This window comes from Pocillopora verrucosa, chromosome 4, assembly GCF_036669915.1.
Source record: "Pocillopora verrucosa isolate sample1 chromosome 4, ASM3666991v2, whole genome shotgun sequence".
In the NCBI taxonomy this organism is placed as follows: domain Eukaryota; kingdom Metazoa; phylum Cnidaria; class Anthozoa; order Scleractinia; family Pocilloporidae; genus Pocillopora; species Pocillopora verrucosa.
This window is the reverse complement of record NC_089315.1, coordinates 2,712,830-2,736,675: the sequence shown is the minus strand read 5'-3', so window position 1 is coordinate 2,736,675 and position 23,846 is coordinate 2,712,830. Positions and strand designations below refer to the sequence as shown.

Genomic DNA, 23,846 nt, shown 5'->3' with positions numbered 1-23,846 from the left:
ATTTAGTCACTGCGTTTAACTTCTGCTTCTTTGCACAACGAACAATAACCTGTTTTGGACAACAAACAGCGAAAGTTCTATCACAAAAGTAAGGAAATCACCTAAGGGAGGTCTTTGGTTGCTTAATCACTGCAGGTATTATGAAAACTAAAGCGTTCGTATGTGTAAATTTCATGAACAAGAAAACAGAATATTGACACTAGATAATTTTTGGCCTTCTTACAAACAAACAATATGTTGAAAATTCCTGCGAGTTGAAAATACAAATCTCATTCCAATCCGACCTGATCAAGACTATTTTCAGTATTTTTTCTTTTCTTTTCTTTTATTTTATTTTATTTTTTTTTGCTGACAGCTCTTCGATAGCCAAAGACATACAGTCGAGCTTATTTTGTTTACATTTTGTGTAAGCGACACAGCGGCAAAATGAGTGCGCATGCTCGGCGGATTTCGCGCTTTCGAGGAGCGATTTGTGATTTTAGAGTGGATGGAGTTTACCTAAGAACAAACAGAACATCGTTTTACACTTTTAGGGACTGATATTGATATGACCCGATCGGATAATTTTTTAATGGAGTTTGTTCTTATGGAAAAGTCTGAAGGGTAAGTAAAATTATTTTAGACATTGTTCAACTAAGACTGATGTAAATGTATCCAGACAGCTCGTTGCGTGTTCCCGTTCCATTCACCAATTTTATTTCCAAAACGCATTTCATCATCAGCATTTGTTCAGTACATGCTTTAAACTTAAAAAGCTTTTCAATGTTAACTTTTTTGGTAGTAAAAGCTGTTTTACAATCGAAATTAGTCTCGAATCTGTCGGTCGTTTTGTTTATGTGAACGTTCTTTTGAACGACTTAAGCTTAATGTAACAGTGTACCAAGCAATACCGCCCGATTGCTTCCACAAAACAACTTAAACGTAATAGATGCAATAACATTTATACTTGACACATTTCTTAACCTTCTTTGCGTCTGGAAATATATGTCGATATAGCTTTACGATCAACCGCCGTTGTTTGACGTTTACATGCATTTCTTACCACACAGTGTTACATGAAGTTGATGAAAGTAACCGTACACAAATTCACCGTCGCAGATAGCCTTAACTTCAGCCAATTTAATAGTTCTTCAATGTCACTGCGGTGAGACTGTGCAAGTAAGGTTCCTTTCGGTAAGAGGTGATGGCTATTCCTTAAGATGATGTTGTCAATTGCATTACTTACAAATGAAATCGTTAAACCATTAATTATTGTAAAAGCAGCATTTGTGTTGATAAGTCTTCTACTTAGGTGAAAACTCAGAGAAGATTCCTCACCTGAATTAGGCACCTTGACAAAACAAACAGTTAACTCCTCTTCATAGCTCAAACTACCCAGGCTGCTTCTAACAAAAGGTATGGCTTCAACAACACCAAGATATAATGGTGACTGCATGAAACTGTCATATGCCTGATTTCCCCCCATCTTACGTGACATGAAGGCTAGAATCCAGCTTGGAGTCAGTGGTTCGTGGTTTTTCAGTTGAAGGAAGGATTTGTTTGTTAGGTATGTCTTTGCTAACAACAAAGAAATAACTGTACAAGCATTGCTACCTTGATGACCCCCAATTGTTGACTGAGATAGGAAGGCTGGCAATTCCCAGAATGTGACTGATTGTGTAGTTGAAGATGGAACATGTATTCAAGTAGATTGTGGTGGCACACTTAAGTTAGAAAACTGCTGTTGAGCTACTGATGGTGTTTGTTGTTGAGATTGATCACGTGATTGTAAAAGGTAAAGGCAGGTAAGGTGAGAACCTTGAGATCTTTGGTGGCAAGGTTACCCACAATTGAAAAGTGGTTTGGTGTGAAGCAGGCCTTTCTGTGCTCTGTCCTTGTTCTTTCTTAAGGTGTCCTGTGTGGAACACTTGGTTGTAGTATAATAAGCTGTTCCAGATTTCTAGTTATCATATTTCTCCCATCATGGCACTTGTGAAAGTCTGAATACCTAGAGGCATGTATTGCTAGCTGGCTTTCGGGCTGTTCATGACTATTGTGGCTGTTTGCAATGTTACTACTTGTATCATGCTCTATAATAGCGGAGCTTGCGTAGCTCCATAATTATACAAAATAGTAGTAACCCATCAAGCCGAAAAAAACTTGGATGTACGACCGTACGACCGTATGACTGTACAAGGTACTACTTTTAACATGCACTGGGCTCTGAGTCCGACGACCCGGGTTCTAGTCCTGGCCGGGGCAAGGCGTTGAGACGTGCGGGGAAAAAAAAAAAGAATGCGAGCTCCGCTTTTAGGCTTAGCTAAATCTATATATTACCTTTATTGAAGGAATCACCTATATCAACTGGATGGGCAACTGCTTTAGCTGGGAGACTTAATGCCATGTGAATTGCCGCATTAGCTTTATCAGTAGGTTTAGTATGCATATTCATAACATGAAAATCATGAGTGAGATGGATAACAAGTTCTTTGGTTTTAAAAAAATAATCGATATCCATTACATTGATTGCTTATGTTTTTACAAAATTGGTTATGTTTATTGTTGGTTGTATTTTTTCTGCTTTATCCTGCAGGCTGTCAGCACAGTTTTGTCCACAACTTCCTCATGGTTGTTTTGCCTGCTGCCGTTTAAACGTGTCATTCATTCATATTCCACTGCTAAAACCGAAGACTCTCTCTGCAGTCTGTGCAGACCTGGTTAACCCATGAATATCAAGGAACATTTCAGCCCATTTTTGGAGATGTGACGTTTTCTGGGATCTGAGGGAAATTGCATATTATTCCTCTTATCATACCCAAGAACAAAGGTTGTTTTGTATCCGTGACTGCTGACACTGTCAGAATAAAGCTGCCATGGAAATTTGCAAATTATATAAAATATAATAGTTTTTTTATTCTCCTAATGGCAAAACTTTAGGCAGGTACATTGTAATTTGAAGTAAATACCTAAAGTAAGGCAACATGTGAAGTACAGTCGAACCTCGATTATCCGGACTCGGTGGGACTAGGGTAAATAGTCCGGATAATCGAGAGTCCGAATAATCGAAAATATGAATATTAATAAGACAATCGAGTTATGATCGTCTCGTGTGTTTACATAACCCACGCTCAGCGAACTGATGAAGCATTCCCTTAGCAACAAAACAATACTGAACCAATCAAAATTCAGCTGAACGCATTAGAATGCAACAACTATTCTCTGCTGTTGTAAATGTGAATGCCTCTCGCTGGTGGGATGTCTATCTGCACTCACTATTGTACTGATGAGGATGTAAAAGAGATGTGGTGCATGAGTCTCACAAAGTGCCTGCATATCATCTGATCTGTATAGAGATAGAACCCCACTCACATAGTGCCTGTACAAGGCTGACTGAAATTTTTCCATCAACTCTTCAAGATTACACAGAAAATGCAATAATAATGTATTTGACCACTCGGTGAGTTATATAGAAACATATTCAACAATTAACATGCGTTTACTTGTAAAATATGAGCACAATGCAGAACCTTTATCAGTTTTATATTATTACCTGATTGATGTCGTCGTGGAGATGTTTAACCCTGCGGGTAAAATCATTGCATAACTCTGATTATTAGCAACATGGTGGATTGGTTACCTTTCTTAGATTATGTTAAGGCATAAATAAGGTACTTACTTGTGCCTGGTGATTAATGTTGAGAAATTGGATGTACCAGCTTGTTCAACAATTTCCTGACTCTCTTCGTTAAGCTATTGAATTGGGGTAGAGCAGTATGTTTTGCGTCATAAATTTAACTGTTTAACTTGTGAATCCCATTGACCATCTGTCGAATCTGCTTGGCACTCCCACTGAATTTTGCATGGCACTCCATCTCCATTTTGCATGAATGGTTTTTGTTTAAGTTATTGATCTTCTCATGGAAACAAGATGATCATTTGCTTTATTGTGTATTATGTAAATGGGTGAAGTATGTAAACCCAGAATATCCAGCAGGAAATGAAAGCCTTTGAATATAACTATCTGAAGTAAAGTGGTCTCGAGGCAAATGTTTTGTCGGTATTTCTCCAACAACTTGTGCACCATAGCGTCCCTGGTTAATAAGAAGCCTCACTTTCTCCAGCCTTGTCAAATAGTTTGTACAGTCTCGTGGGAATAGGTTTATTACTCAAAGTGGACGAATGCGAAGGTATTAGGCACGTTCAGATGTTGCTCCTGTTTCGAATTGCTGATAATGACATGGCCATTAATATATTCACACAACATTTCCTGGTTCCACCTCCGCCACTTGTGTTATTTCAGTGTTAAAGGCAATTATGCTTCCTCTAAAAGAAGATTTAAGGCGTGTTTTTTCTCTCAAACAACAAACCTTTTCGCTGGGCGGTTTACCATACTGAGGAGGTGATAAAAACAAGTGCTATAGCAATAACACGGGCTAAGAAGTTTATTGCCATGTTACGAATGTTCCACTTCGATACTAAAATTCACACCTGTGCCCCGAATAATTTTTTTTGTTGGAAAAGATATGTTGCAGAGCAGGTTCGAAAGAAACTTTCTCGAAAGTGGGAACCTTATCTGTTCAGGGTAGGGCTTATTCCCGCGAAATATAAACAAACAATATGAATTTTAAAAATGCCGCCATACCGCCGCTATAGTGTTACTATGGAAATATTGTCATTCCCGTTCCTTTTCGCGCGTAAATTTTCGCACGCGTTTCAAGCATGTGCTCTCTTTTCCGCTGTGTCTGTGTAAGCGACTAGAACTTAAACATGCCCAGAGAGTGTATCAATATAAGAATATTAACGTGAGACACTCTTTCACTGGACGGCCTACATCTCTCTCTTTATGGCGAGCCTTACTGTTATCTTCATATATTTACGTATACTAGCCTTTCTAACCTTGAAAATATGTTTCACTCCAATTTCTCACTCTAAAGCGAAGCCAAGGAGGCTTATCCGCTGGTATACAGCAGTTTCGAGAAAGGTTACCGGAAAAAAACCAAACAAAACAAAACAAAACAAAAGTGCATAAATAAAGTAACTCGCTATGCCTCGTCCTTAAAGTGACATTTTCTCAGCTAGATTTTTTTGAAATCCTCAGGTCAAAGAAGGTTCTTAAAAACTACTCTCATTACCTTTCGGGTTTACTGCATGCACTTTTACGCTTTTTCCCGACAACCTTATTCGAAACAGGTGCATAAGTGACTAATGATAGTCTTTTATCATAAAAGAGACTACAAACAATAATTTGAAAAAGAGAACTAATTTGACCATTCTTCATTATTCACATCTAATGCCGTAATTTGCTAAATTTAGTATTCCTGACTTTGCACATCTGGTGCTGTCGCTCAAGAATGCTTCCCTTCCCCCAACTTCAAAGATAATGATTTATAAAATTATAACCTAAATTCCTAATCCTAGGCAATTAATATAAGTGATAGACAATGAGATGAAACCTTGATAAGCGACAACGGAATGTGACATTAAGGTACTTATTTCTATGAACATTGGGCATATTGTTGTACTCCCCCCCCCCCCTTTTGATTCCAGCCCCTCCCTCCCAAAATCAATGACGTGCCTTTTATCGCTATATACTTGCCCTGCTCTTGCAGGAAATTGAAAGGAGGAAAGCAGAAAGGTACTTTTGCAACTAGTGAGTCGTAATTAACAAATCAGACTCCCGCTTCGCGGTCGTTCGATTTGCTTAATCACTCGTATTATTACATACCAAATTGGACTCCTTTCAGTGTCATTACCATTATCAATTTCCAAAATCGAATGCTAATGTCTAAAATAAGAATCTTGTGCTAAAACCAGACACTGTTGTCCAGAATCGAACAGTGGTGTACAAAATTGGTCACCTAAAGTCTAATACTGGACATTAATGTTCAAAATTAGTAGCTTGTGTCTAAAGTAGGACACTAGTGTCTAAAATCGGACCACCGGTGTGTGTCTTCTTTAGATTATCACAAGTTGAAATGGGTACAATCCCCGGAGCACTCTATAACGGAATGATGTTTTCTGTCCGATGGAATCATATCATATAGGACAATCCATTATCTGTGTTTCAACAGCCCGAATATATATATGTTATTTGCCGGCTGGGAGGTCCGTATGGTGAAAAACTGTGACCGAGGTCTTGAAAATACTGCCCGAGGCCGTAGGCCGAGGGCAGCATTTTTAAGACCGAGGTCACAGTTTTTCACCATACGGACCGACCCTTAGCCGGTAAATAACATATTTATTGTTTTTAAACTTGACGAAATTCTTTCCGAAAGAACCCGAATGATTTATGGCCGTAAATACGGCAAGATGTTCCATAAACTGAACAATTTTTGAGTGAGTAAATGGTAGTTAAAATAGAGGTGATGCAAATTTAAGAGAGATGCCTCAGCGAAACATTTTCATTTCCGTAACGATAAAGGTGATTTAAAAGGCTTCCAAACAAACTTTGAAACATTATTTTTACAAGTATCTGTCACAATCTGACACCTGTCAATTAGAGAGCGCGCAAGAAAAAAAAAATCGTAGGAACATTTGAAAACCAACAGAACTAGTTCGGCAAGGACTGTCACGACAATGTTTTCTTCAAAATCAGTTCATGATCTAACGGAAAGTATTATTCACTCTCATCGACCATTCATTCATGTACGAAGATTTACCTCTGTTCATTAAGTAAACGGCGAGGAAAGTAATTGTGAGTAAATTCAATTTTTTTATTTTGAAGTTGTGAGAGTTTGCTGTAATGGCGTGTTTAACTCTGATCTTTCCTTCACAAAAACTAAATTCGAACGGCACACTCCAACGAGCTACAAGGGAATGTAATGCGGCCTTTTCTCAAAAAATTCCTTCAATTTCTGTTGTACAATTTAAGGTACAAATGTCCAAATTGAACGGAATTGGAAAGACTTATCAGGAGCGTATATTTGTTATAGAACTTAAATTAAAACTTCGCTCGCTCTTTCACTATGAACAAATTGCTCGAGAAAATTCAGATATTAAATGAATGAAAGTTCCATCCTTCAGTTTAACTGTAACCAAATACTTCACGTTTCAACTTTCTGGGTACTTTTTGTGAACGATTAAAATTAATTGCAGACGGTTTTTAGGCCGCTTGTCAACCAACGTAATGACAATATTGTTTATACAAATTCATTCTAAAACCAATATTTTCCTCTCAACCAAAGTGATTTGATAGAGAGAAAAGAGAGGATTCATAAGTTATTTATCGGTTTGAGGTAGTGACCGACGTGTTTGCTTAAAAATACTGCCCAGCCGGAAAACGAGGTATGTTTATGAAAAATGACAACGAAAGTTGGGATGTACCATGACAGGACGGAAAACGCGTGCACTGTAAGTACCTCCCGTTGTCCCATACAAAGCCTTAGAAAGCTTTGTATGGGACAACGGGAGGTACTTACAGTGCACGCATTTTCCGTCCTGTCATGCGTTGACTCACGAAAGCGTTACCGTGGCCCGTGGGCAGAGATAGGAAAATACTGATCGGGTAAAGAACCAATCAGATTGCAAGATTCGTTACCGTGCCCTCTAAAAAAACAATAATAATAGATATGTTTCTCAGTCTAAAACATTCCATATGGTTAAAATTGATAAGGACACAGATAAATTAACCTTTTAAGGCCGGAATGGTTTTGTATGCAAACTTCATAGACAAACAACACGACAAACCATTGCCATTTTGGCCATATTTGCTGTAGCGAATTTCTTTACTCTGCGATAATTTTTACGAGTGAATGCGTAGCATTTATGAGTATAGAAGGTGTGTGGGGGAAAAAAAGCGCTTGGTCGATTCCTGTGAACTTTTTTTCTTTGTTGAGCCGCAGACCAGTGGGAAAAAAAAAATCAAAGAGCGGACTATCGCGGGCTCAAATTAGTGTACATCGTGCGAGTGCCGAAGTCGTGGCGAAGTCGTGTTTGAACTGGAAGTGATTCGACTTCCTTGAGAAATGGCTTTTTTCTTTGGCTATAGCTTTTATTCTTGGTTCTTCTTGGATGTATCGACGTTCAACAGTTTTGTATTCATAATATATTCTGTTGGCGTAAGTGAACCACCCGGCCCGCCGAATATAGCAAGGTGCATTCCACTCAAAGGTCACGGCGAAGGTTTGCTAAATGTACGCCAAGATATTTTAAGGATTATAAGGAAAAAGGCAAAGATCCACACCGAAGATCTTCGGCGTAAATGGTTCAGAGTGTGGCCTGGCGAATATACTGGCATCGTTTGTTTTGAAGTAAGAGTCTTTCATGGTTCGTTCTTCGTAACCTTCAGAACACGACAGATAAGTCTTCCTAATGTATCTATTTAATCTCGTTTTCGTTTTAGTTTTAATAAGCGGCGCCAGAGACTGGCAGGCGTGCAAGGATTCACACTGAAATAAGAGATCAAACTTCGTTTTTCATAAAATTGTAATTTACAATCCTTGAACTTGAAAAGAATCCGAAGATTCATTAAAAAATATCACTTACTCCAAAGGGCTCGGAGTTTACAGGTGTTCAAAAGCTTTTTCTGTTATGGCTTGGGGACAAAATCGAGCATTACATTTCGTATCGTGTGCTTTCCCTGTGTGAAGTAACAAAAGGTGCCGGCGACTGACGAAATTACAGGTTAACACGAAAATCAAATAACATCTAAACAAATAATTTTGGCTACCAATTTTCAGTGAATTTTTAAAGAACAATTTTCTTTTAAGTTTCAAGGCAATTTGAAATAAATATTACGTACTAAAATGCGAAAGTTATACACCACAAAATTGATAAATAGGCCTAAAATGAAATTCTATCTAGTTCTTGATCATACGTTGCCTAGCACGTGACCAAAAATCTACCCAGGCGGAAATCCAAAATTACGGTGGTAGTCTGGGCTTAGTTATATCACTCAAAAGTCGTTCCCGTTTGTCTTATTTGATAAAGAAAGTAACATTAATGTTTTCATTTAGACAGTATTGCCCTGATTTTACACAATTTTCAATGATAGACAGTAAATTTCACTTTCCACCCACATTTACTTCCTACCTTTTCTTTTGAACGAGAATTAAAAATGATTTTGTTTAAAACACATGACATCATCCACCCTTGTCAAATGTGATAGCATGATCATTTCAGTTGTAATGCCTTCTCATTCCAACGTTACTTTGTTTCTTTGCTACATTAGCGACCACTGAACTACTGCTCGTACTCTAAATATGACAATCAACCACAAAATTCCCTAAACCAGATAACATTAAATATAATCCAAAAATCATGTAAGTCATCTGTCAATTCACGAGTTTGCTCCCAGAGCACTTTGATTATCAATTGGTATAGAGATGAAAGTATGAAGTACGAAAATTATGAAGTATAAAGCGTATATAGACTCTATATGTGTAAACTTTACTGAACAACAGTACAAGAACTATGGCATAATTCCATTTCTCGTCCTTTTACACACTTACAATAGGTTTATGATTATTTCCACGTTATTTTCACATTATTTTATTGTTTGCCCTGTTGTAAAATACACCATTTTTTTATGAAATGGTTAAACCGCCGTTAAGCTAATTTTAACTCGCGATACATTATTATTAAGAAGAAAAAAGACAAGTTTACCGAAGAAAAATATTTAAAAGAAATATAGACACGAACTAGTGCGCTCATTCTTGTCAGTAAATGACGATGATAATGTAAACACCAATATCAATAACATAGTTAATGTTAATACTTAAATTGAAAATATTATTTTCATAAAATAGTAAATTACAGGAAACAATTTCTGTGATAACAAACTTCAAAAGGCTCGCAATGAGGTTAACCGATAGCAGTAAAAGGGCCAAAAGAACAGCCTGCCATTAAGCAAAAATAATGACAAATTTTAACCGTTAGCCCTTAAAAAAAGAAAACGGTGAAAAAAAATTCTGGTGACCGCAATGAAGAGATATTAACTCTTAGCCGTACATTGGCCAACCCCCAAACTCCAGCCATTTGAACTTTTAAAGGCTGATTTGTTCAATTTCCCGTATGCGGGGCCAGGCTGAATCGTGTTCAAATGCCCTGACCAAGTGCTGGACTTAATAGTCAATTTTTTGGGTAAAATGCAAGATCGGCGACCGTGATCTGACTTTCTTCACATTGATTAAGCTTTAATACCTTAAGATTGCACACCTCTCATTCTTAGCCGGTTTCGCTGGCGAAAGTTAATTCTTTAGATTTAAGCACCTCGATATTTAAAGATATAACGCTTGTATTTCGATGGAAAGACTAAACACTTCCGTTTCAAATTTCCCATCCAGCTAGGCAAGGTTCAAATTGCGCACCCTTAGGGCACGGACGACTGTCAAAAGCCGTTTAGTTGCCGAGGGGTGGGGTGTTAAAGCTTGATCATGAACGATAACGCGAAAGAAGTAATCAAGCCGTCCAAGGTAAACCAACTCAACTATGTTTCTGTTGTTGGTGTTGTTCTTATTGTTATTGTTGTCGTTTTTTTTTCGAGATATGTTACAACGGTATAGATAAAATGTATCGGCGAGGCTCTTAGGTGCCATCCTAGATCAAGAATGATTCTTCAGGTGTTGTGGTGACCGTTTTATTCTTAAGAAGCACCAGTCCTTGGCGAAGGGAATTGAAACATCTCATCGGGCAGAAGGAAAAGTGCTTGCGGATTAATTTCACATGTGATATTCCCTTTCCTGACGCAGTTAAAGATAAGAACAAAATAAAATAATAATCAATTATTCAGTAACATTTGTTTTTTTCTATGTACAGTGTTAACGAGAAACCTCTTAAGGTTAACTAAAATTTCCCAATAACGCGCTTTCTGACTTTTTTTTTAATAACAATTCTTCTTGACTTGTCTCAGGCTACGGGAGGGAGTGCATTCTCGTCATTTTTTCTTAATGACCGATCCATTTCAAAGATGGGAAGCGAACGATTGTGAAAATACATCTTTCGTCCAATCAGAGACACGAACAATAGTAATTCACAGTATTAATCTCAGTATGTATGAAATAGAAGCTTATTAGATTCACTGAGGCGTTTTCTTAGCACTTGATAAGGCATGACTCTCAAGCAAGATATATATGGACAGTTTTCGTGCCGACTGCTTGAATGACTGAGGGACAACTTAGTGATCTGAACAACCAATATTATTTACTAATCCAATTAGCTTGTATGACAAACGATAACTGGAAAGCTTTCTACCGAAGAGTGCCAGCTATGTTGCATTCATTGCTTTTATACCATAACATGCAAGATTTTCTCCGAAGTAATTGCTCTAAGAATACAAAACACTTAGTTCTAAGTGATAACATAACTAAAAACGGGAATGATAAAATATGAAGCAATATGAAAAAGCAAAGTGGAAATGCCTAGATATACACAACATATGATACTAAATTGCACAGAAACGACATTTAGACATCCCACTTCCTTAAAACTTCCCGGTAATTGCTATTTGCACTTTTGATATTTGTGAATGTGAAGTTAAATTAATTGATAAAACGTAAAGAGCAGCACTATGACTTACCAATGGCAAATAACAATACAGAAGCGTTAAGGACCACAAACAGGAAATTTACGAAGATGGAGTCGTTCTTGTCCTCTCCCTGACTCTCATCCCAGTTTGTGTAAACAGCGCCTAGGCAAACATCAAAGAAAATTATCCAAAGAACAAATGTTTGTAAGCGGTCTTCAAACTTGTCCTTGATTGGTCGGAATACGGTGTAGAGCACTCCAAAGACGCTGGCTGTCAGAACTGTGAGACCGATTTGAGTAAGGCTTTTAGATCCAAATAGGAAAATCAATGAGATCAATATCAGTTTGCGGTACATCTCTGTGACCTCCCAAAACCAAAATTTCTTCTTGTAGTTTTCAAAGAACACTCTGAGCCCGAAAGAGACTGCTTCGTTTTCATGGGACTCACGATATTTGTAAATGAGAAACAAAGCCAAAAGTGGAAATCCTACGGGATATAATGCCAGAAGAGAGGCCATGAGCCAATACAAGCTGTGGCGAGGAGTGAAACACTTGATTGAGTAGTCAGCTCTCAGCAGGAAGATACAGTCGAGCTTTTCGTTTGAGAAACACGTTTCTACACACGCACCGGGAAGAGGTAGAATCTGAATAATCGACTTGCTCGTCGTGGGGTAGGTCGTTAACAACAATAGGAAAATGTTCCGATAGCAAGATTTCTTCAAACTCTTAATTTCCCTCATTTTTTGGCTTTCGGTACGGTCGGTTTTGTTTATAATGTAGCTTCTTTTAACGAAAAGATAAAGGCAAATCAAGCCGACAAGTAGGACATTTAAAGCAACGATCACTGTGAACTTTCCGAGCTCATCGAGACGCAGGGAAGAATGAATGCAGCTTAGTGGCGCAAACTGCAAGATGTTCCCTTCAAACACTTTTAGAACCTTCTCCGTTGAGAACAAAATGACTGGCCACTGGACTTTCGCTAATGCCGAGAAAATTCCAGCAATGACTTGGTAAAAACCAATCACAATCTTAAAGCACGACATGACGACATCTGCAACCGTCCGGTTATTCTCTGCACGTTTGGAGTCACCCCAAAGAACCATTAGAAACACAGCAACAAAAAGAGAAATTACCAAGATGGACGAAGTAACTGTTACAGTTAACCGAGGACATTTCAAGCAAGCGTGAAATCGGAAATAAAAGCCGTTAGAGCAGGTTGCACACAGAACTCCTTTATATCCATGGTGGCATTTAGAGTCGATTCCACCCTCGCAAGACCTGGCATAAGGACATTTGAGTGGGTTTGGAAGTAAAGTATTAAACGTAGAATATAACTTGTCGTAGTCTTGTTTAAAAGAGTGGATGTTATTAACAAAACCTTTAAAGAATTCTTTTTCAAACTGATTTGACCATTTCCAGAAGAAGTTAGGAGCAAGTACTGCTGTATCTTTCTCACAAACAAAACCGTGTGGTGGACATGCTGAGCACGGACCAAAACGATCCAACCGATAAAAGTTTTGAAGGCATCTGCATGCTCGATATTCCGCAGTCTCGTTGGAGAGGGTACCTGCAATTTAGATAAATAGTGTATACACATTATTTGGTACAAAGGCGCAAAACCAATCTTAAAAATAAATTCAACCCATCAAACCGCTTACAGTTAGTTAGGAATTAGCTTCAAGGATAGGTTCTAATTCCGGACGCAAAATGGCGTCCAGCGGTACCCAGACTGGCGAGAAATTAATTTGCCGGCGGTTTCCGTTTTGGATTAAGAAGAAAAGTATTTCTTTTCTCTGCAACGCAATGAACCACACATGGAATGTCATGCAGGGAGAAGTTTTCATGGTGAAAAATTTTAAGAGTGTCTCAGAGACAAAACATCAGTTACCGTATGGGCATGCCACACAGTCCGTAGGACTTGTCCCAGGATGTCGCGTTTCAGACACAAATGTACCAATGCTGCATCTTTTGCAATCAACTTGTCCCAATTCATCCTGATAAAAACCACCTGTGAAGAGATGTAGCTCTCACCTTTAATGCCTATGTAGCGTCACAAGATAACGTACAATAACACAATCACGATCACAATCACAATCACGTTAAAGAACTGTTTTGCGAACCAAAACAGCTACACGAAGGTAAAACTCTCTCCAAATTGTCAAAGCACGTGAAATTGTCACGTGACACGCAACGTAAATAAAACAGGAAATGAAACCACAACGGAAATGAAACGGTAGCCACCAGATATTATGTAAGAAGTAAGGATGCAACGACATAAAACTGATTATGAGTGAAAACTGGCCTTATTGGCAGTGGCCCTACAGGCACCAGCTCACTTTATACGCAGAACCAACTAATGAAAAAAAGAAGGCAGGGATGAAAACTTTAAAAACGAGAGCAAAAGAAACGACAATGGGATAGAGGGAAAATTTAAGTTAGGATACAAGCACTCGGAGTGACCGAGCTTGAGACCTCTTCTATTAAAAGAACGTAACTAACAACGGCTAGAATTTTCTCTAGTAATGTTATTGTTGTTCTAAAATTAATTAACTATGACATGAAGCATTTTAAATGTCTTTTGTCACCTGCAGGACACTTGGCACACATCTGTTTGGCGTGCATGAAATAACCAACTTGACAAAGAGAGCAGTTACGACATCTGGAGCCACTGGGATGAGGCCCACAGGAATGGCACTCAAAGCCTGAACTTTCCAGGCCACCACTGTAGCTAGATTGTTCTCCGGTCAAAAGTATATTGAATGTAGTGGAGGGGGCACAGTCACTTAAGTTTAAGAAAATAGCAAAATATTGAAAGCAATTGAAATTTTAATTATATCAAATACTCAATTCAGTAGACTTTAGCAGGAGCCATTATGGGCTCCTGACTTAAGCGCCTATCGTCTGGAAACAATGAATCTAATAGTACAGATGCCAAGATATGATATATGAAATAAGTCATCTTAAAACGTCAACATTAGGTTTACTCACATTACAGACTGATACTGTCCTTTCGGCAGCTGAAGAAGGTTTTTACATGTCAACGATCTGTAGATTATTTTGATGATAATTTTAATTGCAGGAGCGATACTCTTTAGATCTGTGGTCCCCACCAACGGCGGTCGTTTATCGCGGTTTTTGTACTGTAAAGGGACGAGCATTCCATCTGCCGATGGGCCAATGCTCTCAACGTCAGCTTACCCCTTCTCCCCCCGTCTCCCCCCCGCCTCCCTCCCGCCTACCCTCACCCACGCAGCACCATAGTTTCTCCAGGACCTTAACCCCATTTGCCCAATTTTCAAATGTAAATTTATTCTTATAGGTGTAAGGAGACTTATGGAGTAGAATCTCCCGCTCGAGAACACCATATAATGAACTCGCTTAGCTTGTTTCGAACCCAGTCTATTCAATTTTGAGTCCGGTGCGTTAACCAATAAGCAATCGCATATCCTTATGCGAAAATTAACAGATGGAGAAACAACATTGAGGTCAGCATAGATTTAAAAGCTTATTAATCTCTCCTTCAGCCTTGACGATCTTCGTTAAATCAAGATGTGGCCTTTCGAAAAGCGATAGTCACCTTTAAAATATTCAAATGAGTGCTTTGGATTCACTTACACTTTGGTTTCGGTGTCCATTTTGTCGAACATTCCATCTGGTAACGAGTGTAGAGGATTATCAAAGATAGTACTGAAAAAATGTCAATAATAAAGTTAATGATTAATTCAAGCTTACACATAATTATAGAGACATGGTTTTTTTTTTCTTATCATATGGTTGATGTGGTTACCGTTTTTTGTGCAAAATTTACCCTTTGACCCCTTAGAGTGACTAGCATCCAATTTCTCCTAACAATATCATCCCTGAATTAAACACTTAGGTCGAGAGAAGAATGGAGGTGATCGCCAACTGAAAAAGCTCTTAATTGTTAAACAGATTCTCCTTACCAGCACCTTACAAAACGTATAGAAAACAGTTTGAAGAATATTCACTCTAAGGGTGTAAAGGATTAATAAAAAACAAATCAATGATCCTCTTGAAGCCAAAGTGGTAAGCTTGATTAATACATTTCACTGTAGCGTTTAAAACTTCACTTTATTTTTCAATTTACTCACAGTTGTTTCAGGTTAAGTCTGCTAAAGGATTCACTTCCAATCGTTTTGATGGCATTACTGTGAAGAAAACTATATAAAGGAAGAAATGATGACAAAAAACTAAACAAAACAAAACAAACCCAAACAAGTCAAATTTCTCATATTGTTAACACAACAGGACTCAGCGCTTGCAATCTATGTTACGCATTGAAACATTCATGTTTATTGGATGGTTGAATTTTTCTCAGTTTCTACTAATTCAACCCAGAGACTGCGTGGTTCAAACCATGCTGACATATAGGCGTCGTCATCCATATATCATGCCCCGTGTGTATTACAATGAAGCCTCTATTTTACTTTACTAGTTTCCTTGAATATTATATTCTGTTATCTTATTCTATTCCAGGATATACGTTAACATTATAAAACGTACATGTACTTACACTGATTGCAAAGCAGTTTCATCAAAAACACCGTTGGAAATAAATGTCAGTTTGTTTTTTATCAGCATGCTGTAAATTGGAAAAGAGTATTAAACACAAAAGCTATTTAAGAAAGGATTGTAGACGTAATATGATTTAATAACGAAATAAATACATAAATAAAAACCAAGATTCGATTTATTGATTAATGAGTGTGTTTTTTAGTCAGGTGGGATTACAGACATGAAAAACCAAAAGGGAGCTTACAGTGTCTTCAAGCTTGAAAGTCCTTCAAAGGTGCAATTGCTGATGTTGGAGATGTTGTTGAAGCTAATCATCCTTGATTTAGAAAAAAAGAGCATTGTGAACAATTGTACCGTTTGAACAACAATAATAATGGTTATGATGATAATAGTAGTAATATCAATAAGAATATCACTTTTTGATTAGTCACAATTTGGCTTGCGGCATCGGATCGAAGTTTTATATTAAACAACCTCCCAGAAAGCAAATGACAGTTATGCAAAAAGTAGAATCAGTCAGCGTTAATTTAAAAAGACTTGCAGCGTTTTTCTGTGGCTGGTTTTAAGGGAGGAGGGCAAATAGCAATGTTTCTTCTCCAATAGGATATTGCTGCTAACAACATGATTCAATTTATCATAAATTTGGGAAAAGTGCGCTGAATATTTACTCACAGAATTTGTAATGTTCCAAGCTTATTGAATAAGCCATCTGGTATGGACCGCAATTTGTTGAATGACAAGTCACTATAAGGAAGATAACATGAATAAGATTAGGGATAAGAAACAGACGCATCTACAGCATTTACTTCTATAGCTATTGGTACCATGCTATTAAAAATACAACCAACCAGAACAAAAGAAATCAGTTGTATATTCGACAGTATTGCAGCCGCCCTTTCCGATCTTATTCTGCCGAAATTCAGCAAGCGGTGGCGGCGTTTCCAGTTTATTTTAGGTGTTGTCTGAGCCGTGTCAGAGCCAAATATTCCCAGGACGTTAATTCATGAGGTCGAAAACTCAGTAAAAATAAATATTTAACCAAAAAGATATAGTTTACTGATCAAGAAGTTGATGTTTTCGTTGAAAGGCGAAGAAACTTAAGAGCAGTGAAGAAAACGAGTTCGGATAGAAGCAAGTTTGTCGACTTAAATCAAGAACTACCTCATTTTTAAAGGAAAGAGGTCTGGCGGAAATTCCCCCAGCCTAATTGGATGACCACTATGCCATTATCACTTAATTATCGAGAGATTCGAAAGGTCGACGGAGATCAGAGGGGTATGCATATACCGAGAAAATACAAAAACTCGTGGGATATTCTATGGTATACCACTCAAAAGCGTTACATGACCAGTATAAAAATCCATGAACAGATGAACCCGTTCGAAGTAAAGAAAAACCCAGGAAAGTCTATCGTAACTGGTTAAACATCATTCAGAGGGTAAACCCCGACAAAAACTATAGGAGCTTCATGGATTTATTTGTGGTAAAGATGTCTCGATTTGACTTTCCTTGCCTGCTATTACATTAAATCTTACTTACATTGATCCCACTATGGAAATATTTTGAAATATGTTTGGTGGAAGATAATCGATTTCATTGCTAGACAACAACCTACAAGATAAAAGTGTTATTTGTTTTTAAACTTAAAAGTTTATTCGATAGGCATAATATTGAGGGACGTTAAGCTTTACGCAATAGGAATAAGAAAAAAATACCTCAAACTGATTGACTTGTGAAATGCTTTTGTTTTGATAAAAGAATGCATAAGAAAAGAAATACAGAGTATGAAATTAATACTTCGAAAAGAGCCAAGAGAATGTTTATCTGGGCTTCTGATATCAAAATTAATGACCATAAAGAAGCATAATAGAATATCGTTTTTTTTTTACTGAACATAGCTCTTTTGACTGAAACACAAGAGCATTTGCAAATTATGAGTGAATCAGTTTTGCACGTGATAAGCTGTTTGCTTTTGCGTAATTATTATGTTATAGGTAATAAAGAATCATTCACGTGCAATTCGTATAGATAATCACATGATTTCGAGTGCAATTTGAAATAAATAAGCACCTGTAAAATTTTTTCAAAGACTAACAAAATTGCACGAGCCCGTAGGGCGAATGCAATTTGTGGTCTTTGAAAAAATCAACAGGTGCTCATATATTCAACATTGCACGAGAAAAATCATTTGATTACGTATTAATAATTTACATGAAAAAATACAAGATAGCTTATCATAATCATGCAGAAGCAAAGCGCACACTTCAAGTGCAAAAGTAATTTACTCAAACCATGCAAGTGACTTTGTGCGTTCGGTCATAGTAACCGCGTACAATAAAAACAATAAGACACCATGATGTTTTCACATCTTTAAGGTGCAAAAAAGTTCAATGTCCGGCTAAATAGTTCAAGGAATTGTTCAGTCTATGTCCGAATCACTTTCGATGAAATGTCGTTTACGAGGTTTTACCATGTTTGTGTTTAGTTTTGGCGTAGAATCGCTCGAGTTTAGTGTTAAAGCTGGGTCGGCTCGTAACTTTCGATTTCCTTCTCCGAACACCACTTTTTCCAAACCTACAACCAAAGAGCATTGCTTTTTACAATGTTTTCGTTGTTAGAGCTATTTCTCAGCTACTGTATTGTTGTTGCGGTGGCGAAAGAAAACCTGCCGACCATTGTTTTGCTCGCAAATTTTCAGCGTATCCAAATGTTGCGAAATCCAAGGCTCGCACTTGATTGGCTGTCTATGAGTTTCTTTGTTTACTGACCAATCAGAATGTCTGGTTGTTATACTTCTCTGCACTGAATTAACCCTCTTCTGCACTGAAATACCTGAAAACTGCATTTATCTCAACCAATCAGAACTAAGTAATTTCTTCATGTATATTATTAGGAATAAAGCCTGAAAACTGCCCACTCATCTACTCCAAATTGCGCTCTTCATCTTTTGAAAACCTGAATTTTGCATCTTTTACTTTTTATTAACGTAATTGCTTTCGACGAATCATCGCTAACTTTATCTCCGAAAACTACTCGATGTCGAAAGTCCAAAATGATGTTCTAAAACGTAAGAAAGAATATAATTATTGCACCTAAATTTGAGGAAAAATAAACCTTATTGCTATAGATATTGTTTCTTGTACCAGCGTGCATTCATAATGATATGAAGCACGCAGGGAATATTGAATGCACGAAAAAAAGGTCGGTGTCAACTGTAGGTTCTTGGTTGCTGACAAATCTTTGCGCGTGCTTTATGTCGTAGCTGACGTTTGAACCAATTTGTTTTGTAAGATATTCATGGCGCTCGTTTGAATTTTCTGTAAGGGGAAATTCGATCTACCACGCTGTAATGCAAACAGGCATGGCATCGGCACGGACTGGGAATATGGATCACGCTCGCACCAATGAATCTGATCACAAGAATTTACTGCATGAAACAAATTGGAAACGTCTACTCACAGAAAGTCACTTGTATACTTACAGCTCAAAGAGGTGTTTAATTCCAGATGTTGCAATTCTTGATATATCTTTGATCCGATTCTTATTTAATTGCCTGCAAAAAGCACAACAAAACTTTAAAAAATTGTGAAAACTTATTTGAATTTTCTTCCTTGTACTACCTTTGATACTTGAGCGAAGTCTTTCAATTAGAATCATTTGAACACGTCATATTTGTGTACTGTTGAAGATCTTCTGAATCGACGCTCACCTTGAACTGAACCTAGTCTCAATTTGTGGCACCCTGTGATAAGCTTTTGAAGAAGACGCGGAGTAGTTTTTGTTTGCAATAGAAGGAAATGTTACAATAACCATCTTTACCAGTTGTCGTCAAAGGGTGTTCAGAGATTATAAACCAGTTTGTAATCTCTGGAGGCTGTGTAATCATTTGTTATCTTATCAAATCCTAACAGTTATTGCAATTTAAGAATAGTACGTATTAAAAGGTTATGCGTCAATAAATCGAAGCTTCAACATCCTCCCCAGGCACCCCCGGGTTTTGAACTTTTGAAGATTAGTTCGTTCAAATTCCCGCTCCCGGTGCAAAAGTTATGTTCAAATGCCCACTTATTTTTTTTTTATTTTTTTTGCACAGCAACCAAGACTTTCTACATATTGACCAATCTTTAAAGCCTACACTTCGTACATCTTTTCTTCTAAGCAATTCGCTCGCAAAAGTGAACTATTTGCCCGAAACGTGCACCTCCATATTTTAAAGATTGAACACTTGTATTCCACACGAAAGACTCAACACTTCTAGTTCAAATTGCCCACCCCAGCAAGGCAAGGTTTCCCAACCCCATTGGGCACTGGCAACGGTCAAATGACCGTGGATGGCCAGGAGGGAAGGAAGGGGGGGGGGGATTTGAAGCTAAGAATTGATCGGCGCACCATACTTACAGAAGTACAATAACCTTAGGACCTTTCAAATCTGGTACAGATGTTAGTTTGTTCTCTCGAAGAATGCTGTAGAAGTCGTACAAACAACAACAGAAAAAAAACAAATGAACAGTACGCTATCGTGTTTCTCTTAGCAATAAGCAATGTCCTTCTCAGGGCCTCGATCATATATGGTCAAAAAACAAGGAGCTACAGGATATAGTATCTAAAACATGGCATAACGTTTTCAGTGCAAACTCAAAGATAACTTTTAAAATAGTAGAATTCCGGATGTTTTTAATTCATGACCATCTTTACCGCAATACGCTGAAACTTAACCCACTTCAAGCTGTCATGTCGAATCAGAAAAATGTGTCATTTCTTCAGTATCTTTTTTTTCTTCCTCTTTTTCCTGTCATACATTATTTAATCTTCTGCGTTTGATTGTGAATTTACGACTATTTAGCGCTACTCCTGATCAAGCGTCGAACAAAACAATATATGTCATGTTGATGTTTTTACTTGTGATTGAAAAAAAAACTGGGTGACATGACTCAAGATTTAGGGCAACATGACTTCGGGCGAGATGCCTTTAGGGCCACATGGCCGTAAAAAAAAAATTGTTCTTATCCTATTGATATCAATATAAGTATTTCAGGTTTAAAGTATCTGCTTATCTTGCACTTGGAGTCTCACTTACCATCTATTGAGAACTTTAAACTGTTTAAACGTTCCATCACCTATGGTCTCTAATTCGTTTCCGTGAAGGAACCTATCAGTTGTTAGAAGAGTCAAAATCATCGTTTCCTCCTTTTTTGTGTGGAGGCGAGGGGGAAGGGAGGGAAGAAGGGTCGTATTGCCTCTGCTATGAAAGTCAATCAGCCTATCTATTCAAAATGTGAAATAAATAAGGCGAGTACCATAAGTGCTATCCGTGGTTTAGACCACTGTCCATAGAAACGAAGAGGTCTCTTGAAAAGTTCTTTTAGTAACTTATTATTATTATGTAAAGAACGGTTGTTCCTTAAAGACGATTTACTTACAGATTTGTCAGCTGATCCGTAAGTCCCTCTACTGTACCCTTGTGGATATGATTCAGCTTATTGAAGGACAGATACACTAAAAACGGACAAATGTATAATGACTTGTGGCTGGTCGGGATTAGAAAAGTTTCGGCAAAATAAACCTGCTAAGATGCCTAAGTCAAACGTCAAGAGAAGTGTTTGCATAACAGAACATAACACACAATTTCTTGATCTAGTTAATTTTGTACATATAACTTTAAGACCGCTTTTCTCACGATACATATCGCGCGATAATCGATCGCTCGGACATCTGAAAAATCAATAATAATATCTAAGAAAAAATTTACTCACAGTTCTGTAAGATTTTGCATGGCTTTAAATGTTCCATTTTCGATATCTTCAAGGTGGCACCCACTCATGCAACCGTGGGAAAAAAAGGCGAGAATAGTTTGAAGTGAAGGAAAGAGTAGGGGAAACTGCCAAACAATGTAAGTATGGAAAGTTCTGACAGCGGAGTTATGAGACAAGTCTATCACTAATGAATTCTCTGTCACTTTCAATGCCGTTTTGTTTTTTGTTCTTTTGTTTTGTTTTTTCAACCAAAGTACCAACAACATTCCTAAGTTCATATCTCAGGAGTCAAGATTTTTATTGAAAGAGCTGGATCGCGAGGGGGAACTACGAGTTTGTAGGATTTATGGAAGGGGTAGTTTAAAACAATTTTGTGTACAGGATGGCAGCCAGCCTTCTAAAGAGGGCTGAAAAGCATAGATTTCATCTAAAAACGTCGGTGGTATGTTTGTTGTTTTCAGTCTTTGTTTAAAATTGAAACCCCGCGAGAAAAGGCGATAAATAACGCAACTTCTATGTTGAAATCCAGCTTTGTATGAAATTGACTGTAACTCGTGCGGAAAACAGGTGATTCCGGTTGAAAAGTATAAGTGTCAGAGGCAGCGCAGTTATCGGTATGGCCACTTTGTCGAAGAAGGAAAAAGCCGACAGAATCGACCCAAAGGATGCGACAAATCAAGTTTGGCTCTAAATAAACGAAACATTCGGAAGCTAAAAAGTTGAGCAAAAACCTTTAAACTATGTAAAAAAACAAGGGGGAACGTCTATTCTAAAAGGAATAGTGAGAGAGTAGGTCAAGCATGCACTGGGACTGATCACGTTCGCACACGGCGTTTTTGTTACAAGTTTCGGAAATCATTCGAGAATTTTCTAGAGCTACTATACTTATACAGAAGCTCCATCTTATTAAAGCCAGCGAAGAAAGAGAAGGAGAGGGGAGTTGGGATGAGCAAAGTAGGTCCAAGGGATATGGAATCAATATTCCTGTAAAACGTGCACAATGAGCAGGATATGCCTTGTTAGATAGAACGTTTGAAGACCGTTTGGGGGCTGTATAGACAGGAACTAAGTTTATAATAAAATTAATTCAAATAGGTTATGCGCACGCTCTGATTGGCCATAAAACCAGTGTTTACATGAGCGTATGTAAACACGGTTTTCGTTAATCTTTCATAGTTATTCGCGGTCGTGGTTTCCCTACAGCTTATCTCTTGTCTCTCCCAACCTCCCGCGGGTTCTAAATCAGGCTGTGTAAACGTGGAAAACCATTTTACATTTCTTCAGGATTCAAGATGAGTAACTGTGATCGATTGATATATATTAATTAGAAAAAGATATTGGATAGTTAGGAAAGTGCGCTAGTTATGGAAGACAGAACATGGTAAGTTTTGAGCTTAAACTTAGAAGAAACAGAGAAAGCAGTTATTATTTTGCATCACAAAACGCGATGGGAACTATAGGGAAAAAATGAATTTTTCATTTAAATATTGAAAACCAATACTTTTAGATACCCCGCTCTGATTCGCTGGGCAATATGAGTTCACGGAGAAACTGGTATCTTGGGACTACGGCTTATAGGTCCATATTTCCATAACTTCTCACTATATCTTTCATAGTTGGTCTTTTTTTTCCTTTTACTTGCAACGACAATATTATTACTTGCATCTCTCATAAGCATAGGCGAACAGCGCTTAAAAGGTCGTACTTACAGTTTTCGAAGGAGCCCGTTTTAATCCTTGGAGAATGACTTTTGCGGTCACGTACTTGACAGAAAGTTGTTCGTGTGGATTCAACGCTATGCAAGTTAAAATATTTAACCATTGACTTTTAATGAATTACTAAGTTTTAAAACATTTTGAAAAAAGTTCCGTTTAGGTAAGAGAAACAGTAAGCCAGCGAAACACCGTTATCAATTTACTCTCCACAATAAATATAATGGGCTAAATACTTTGCCAAAAGAGGACAAAAAGATGACAAGTTCACTTTTATTTTGAGTCCTTCACATAAATAACAGCTTAAAGTGCAGATCTGACCGGCCTTTTTTTAGAGAGAAAGAGGAAATTTCAATATTTCGCTTGCATTACATTTATCGAAGGTCTTCACCGCCTGAGGGGG

General features: G+C 37.7%; 1 protein-coding gene across 5 annotated transcripts; it reads right to left on the bottom strand.

Moving 5' to 3' along the window:
- Positions 1-9,498: 9,498 nt before the first annotated feature.
- Positions 9,499-21,797, bottom strand: LOC136280456 (putative leucine-rich repeat-containing protein DDB_G0281931). 5 transcript variants are annotated; one of them, XM_066165643.1, is made up of 15 exons: positions 21,732-21,797; positions 21,056-21,127; positions 20,377-20,442; positions 19,460-19,531; positions 17,518-17,589; positions 16,651-16,722; positions 16,223-16,294; positions 15,977-16,045; positions 15,555-15,623; positions 15,058-15,129; positions 14,431-14,487; positions 14,028-14,224; positions 13,331-13,450; positions 11,495-13,009; positions 9,499-10,658 (listed from the first exon to the last, which is right to left on the bottom strand). In XM_066165643.1, exons 1-15 carry the CDS (start codon positions 21,749-21,751, stop codon positions 10,516-10,518), a joined length of 2,688 nt encoding a protein of 895 aa, XP_066021740.1. In that variant the 5' UTR covers positions 21,752-21,797; the 3' UTR covers positions 9,499-10,515. The 5 variants fall into 5 exon arrangements, with proteins under 5 accessions (XP_066021740.1, XP_066021744.1, XP_066021741.1 ...); XM_066165647.1 differs by lacking the exon at positions 21,732-21,797 and adding an exon at positions 21,399-21,421; XM_066165644.1 differs by lacking the exons at positions 19,460-19,531; positions 20,377-20,442.
- Between the last annotated feature and the right edge of the window lie 2,049 nt (positions 21,798-23,846).

What these genes read in the sequence shown, in the direction of transcription:
- LOC136280456 (XM_066165643.1), bottom strand. Translation starts at nt 21,751, where the DNA reads ATGCAAAATCTTACAGAACT. An exon ending in GAAACTGCTTTGCAATCAGT is followed by an intron (nt 15,624 to 15,976) that starts GTAAGTACATGT and finishes TCCTTTATATAG; the next exon opens with TTTTCTTCACAGTAATGCCA. An exon ending in ATGGACACCGAAACCAAAGT is followed by an intron (nt 14,488 to 15,057) that starts GTAAGTGAATCC and finishes AATAATCTACAG; the next exon opens with ATCGTTGACATGTAAAAACC.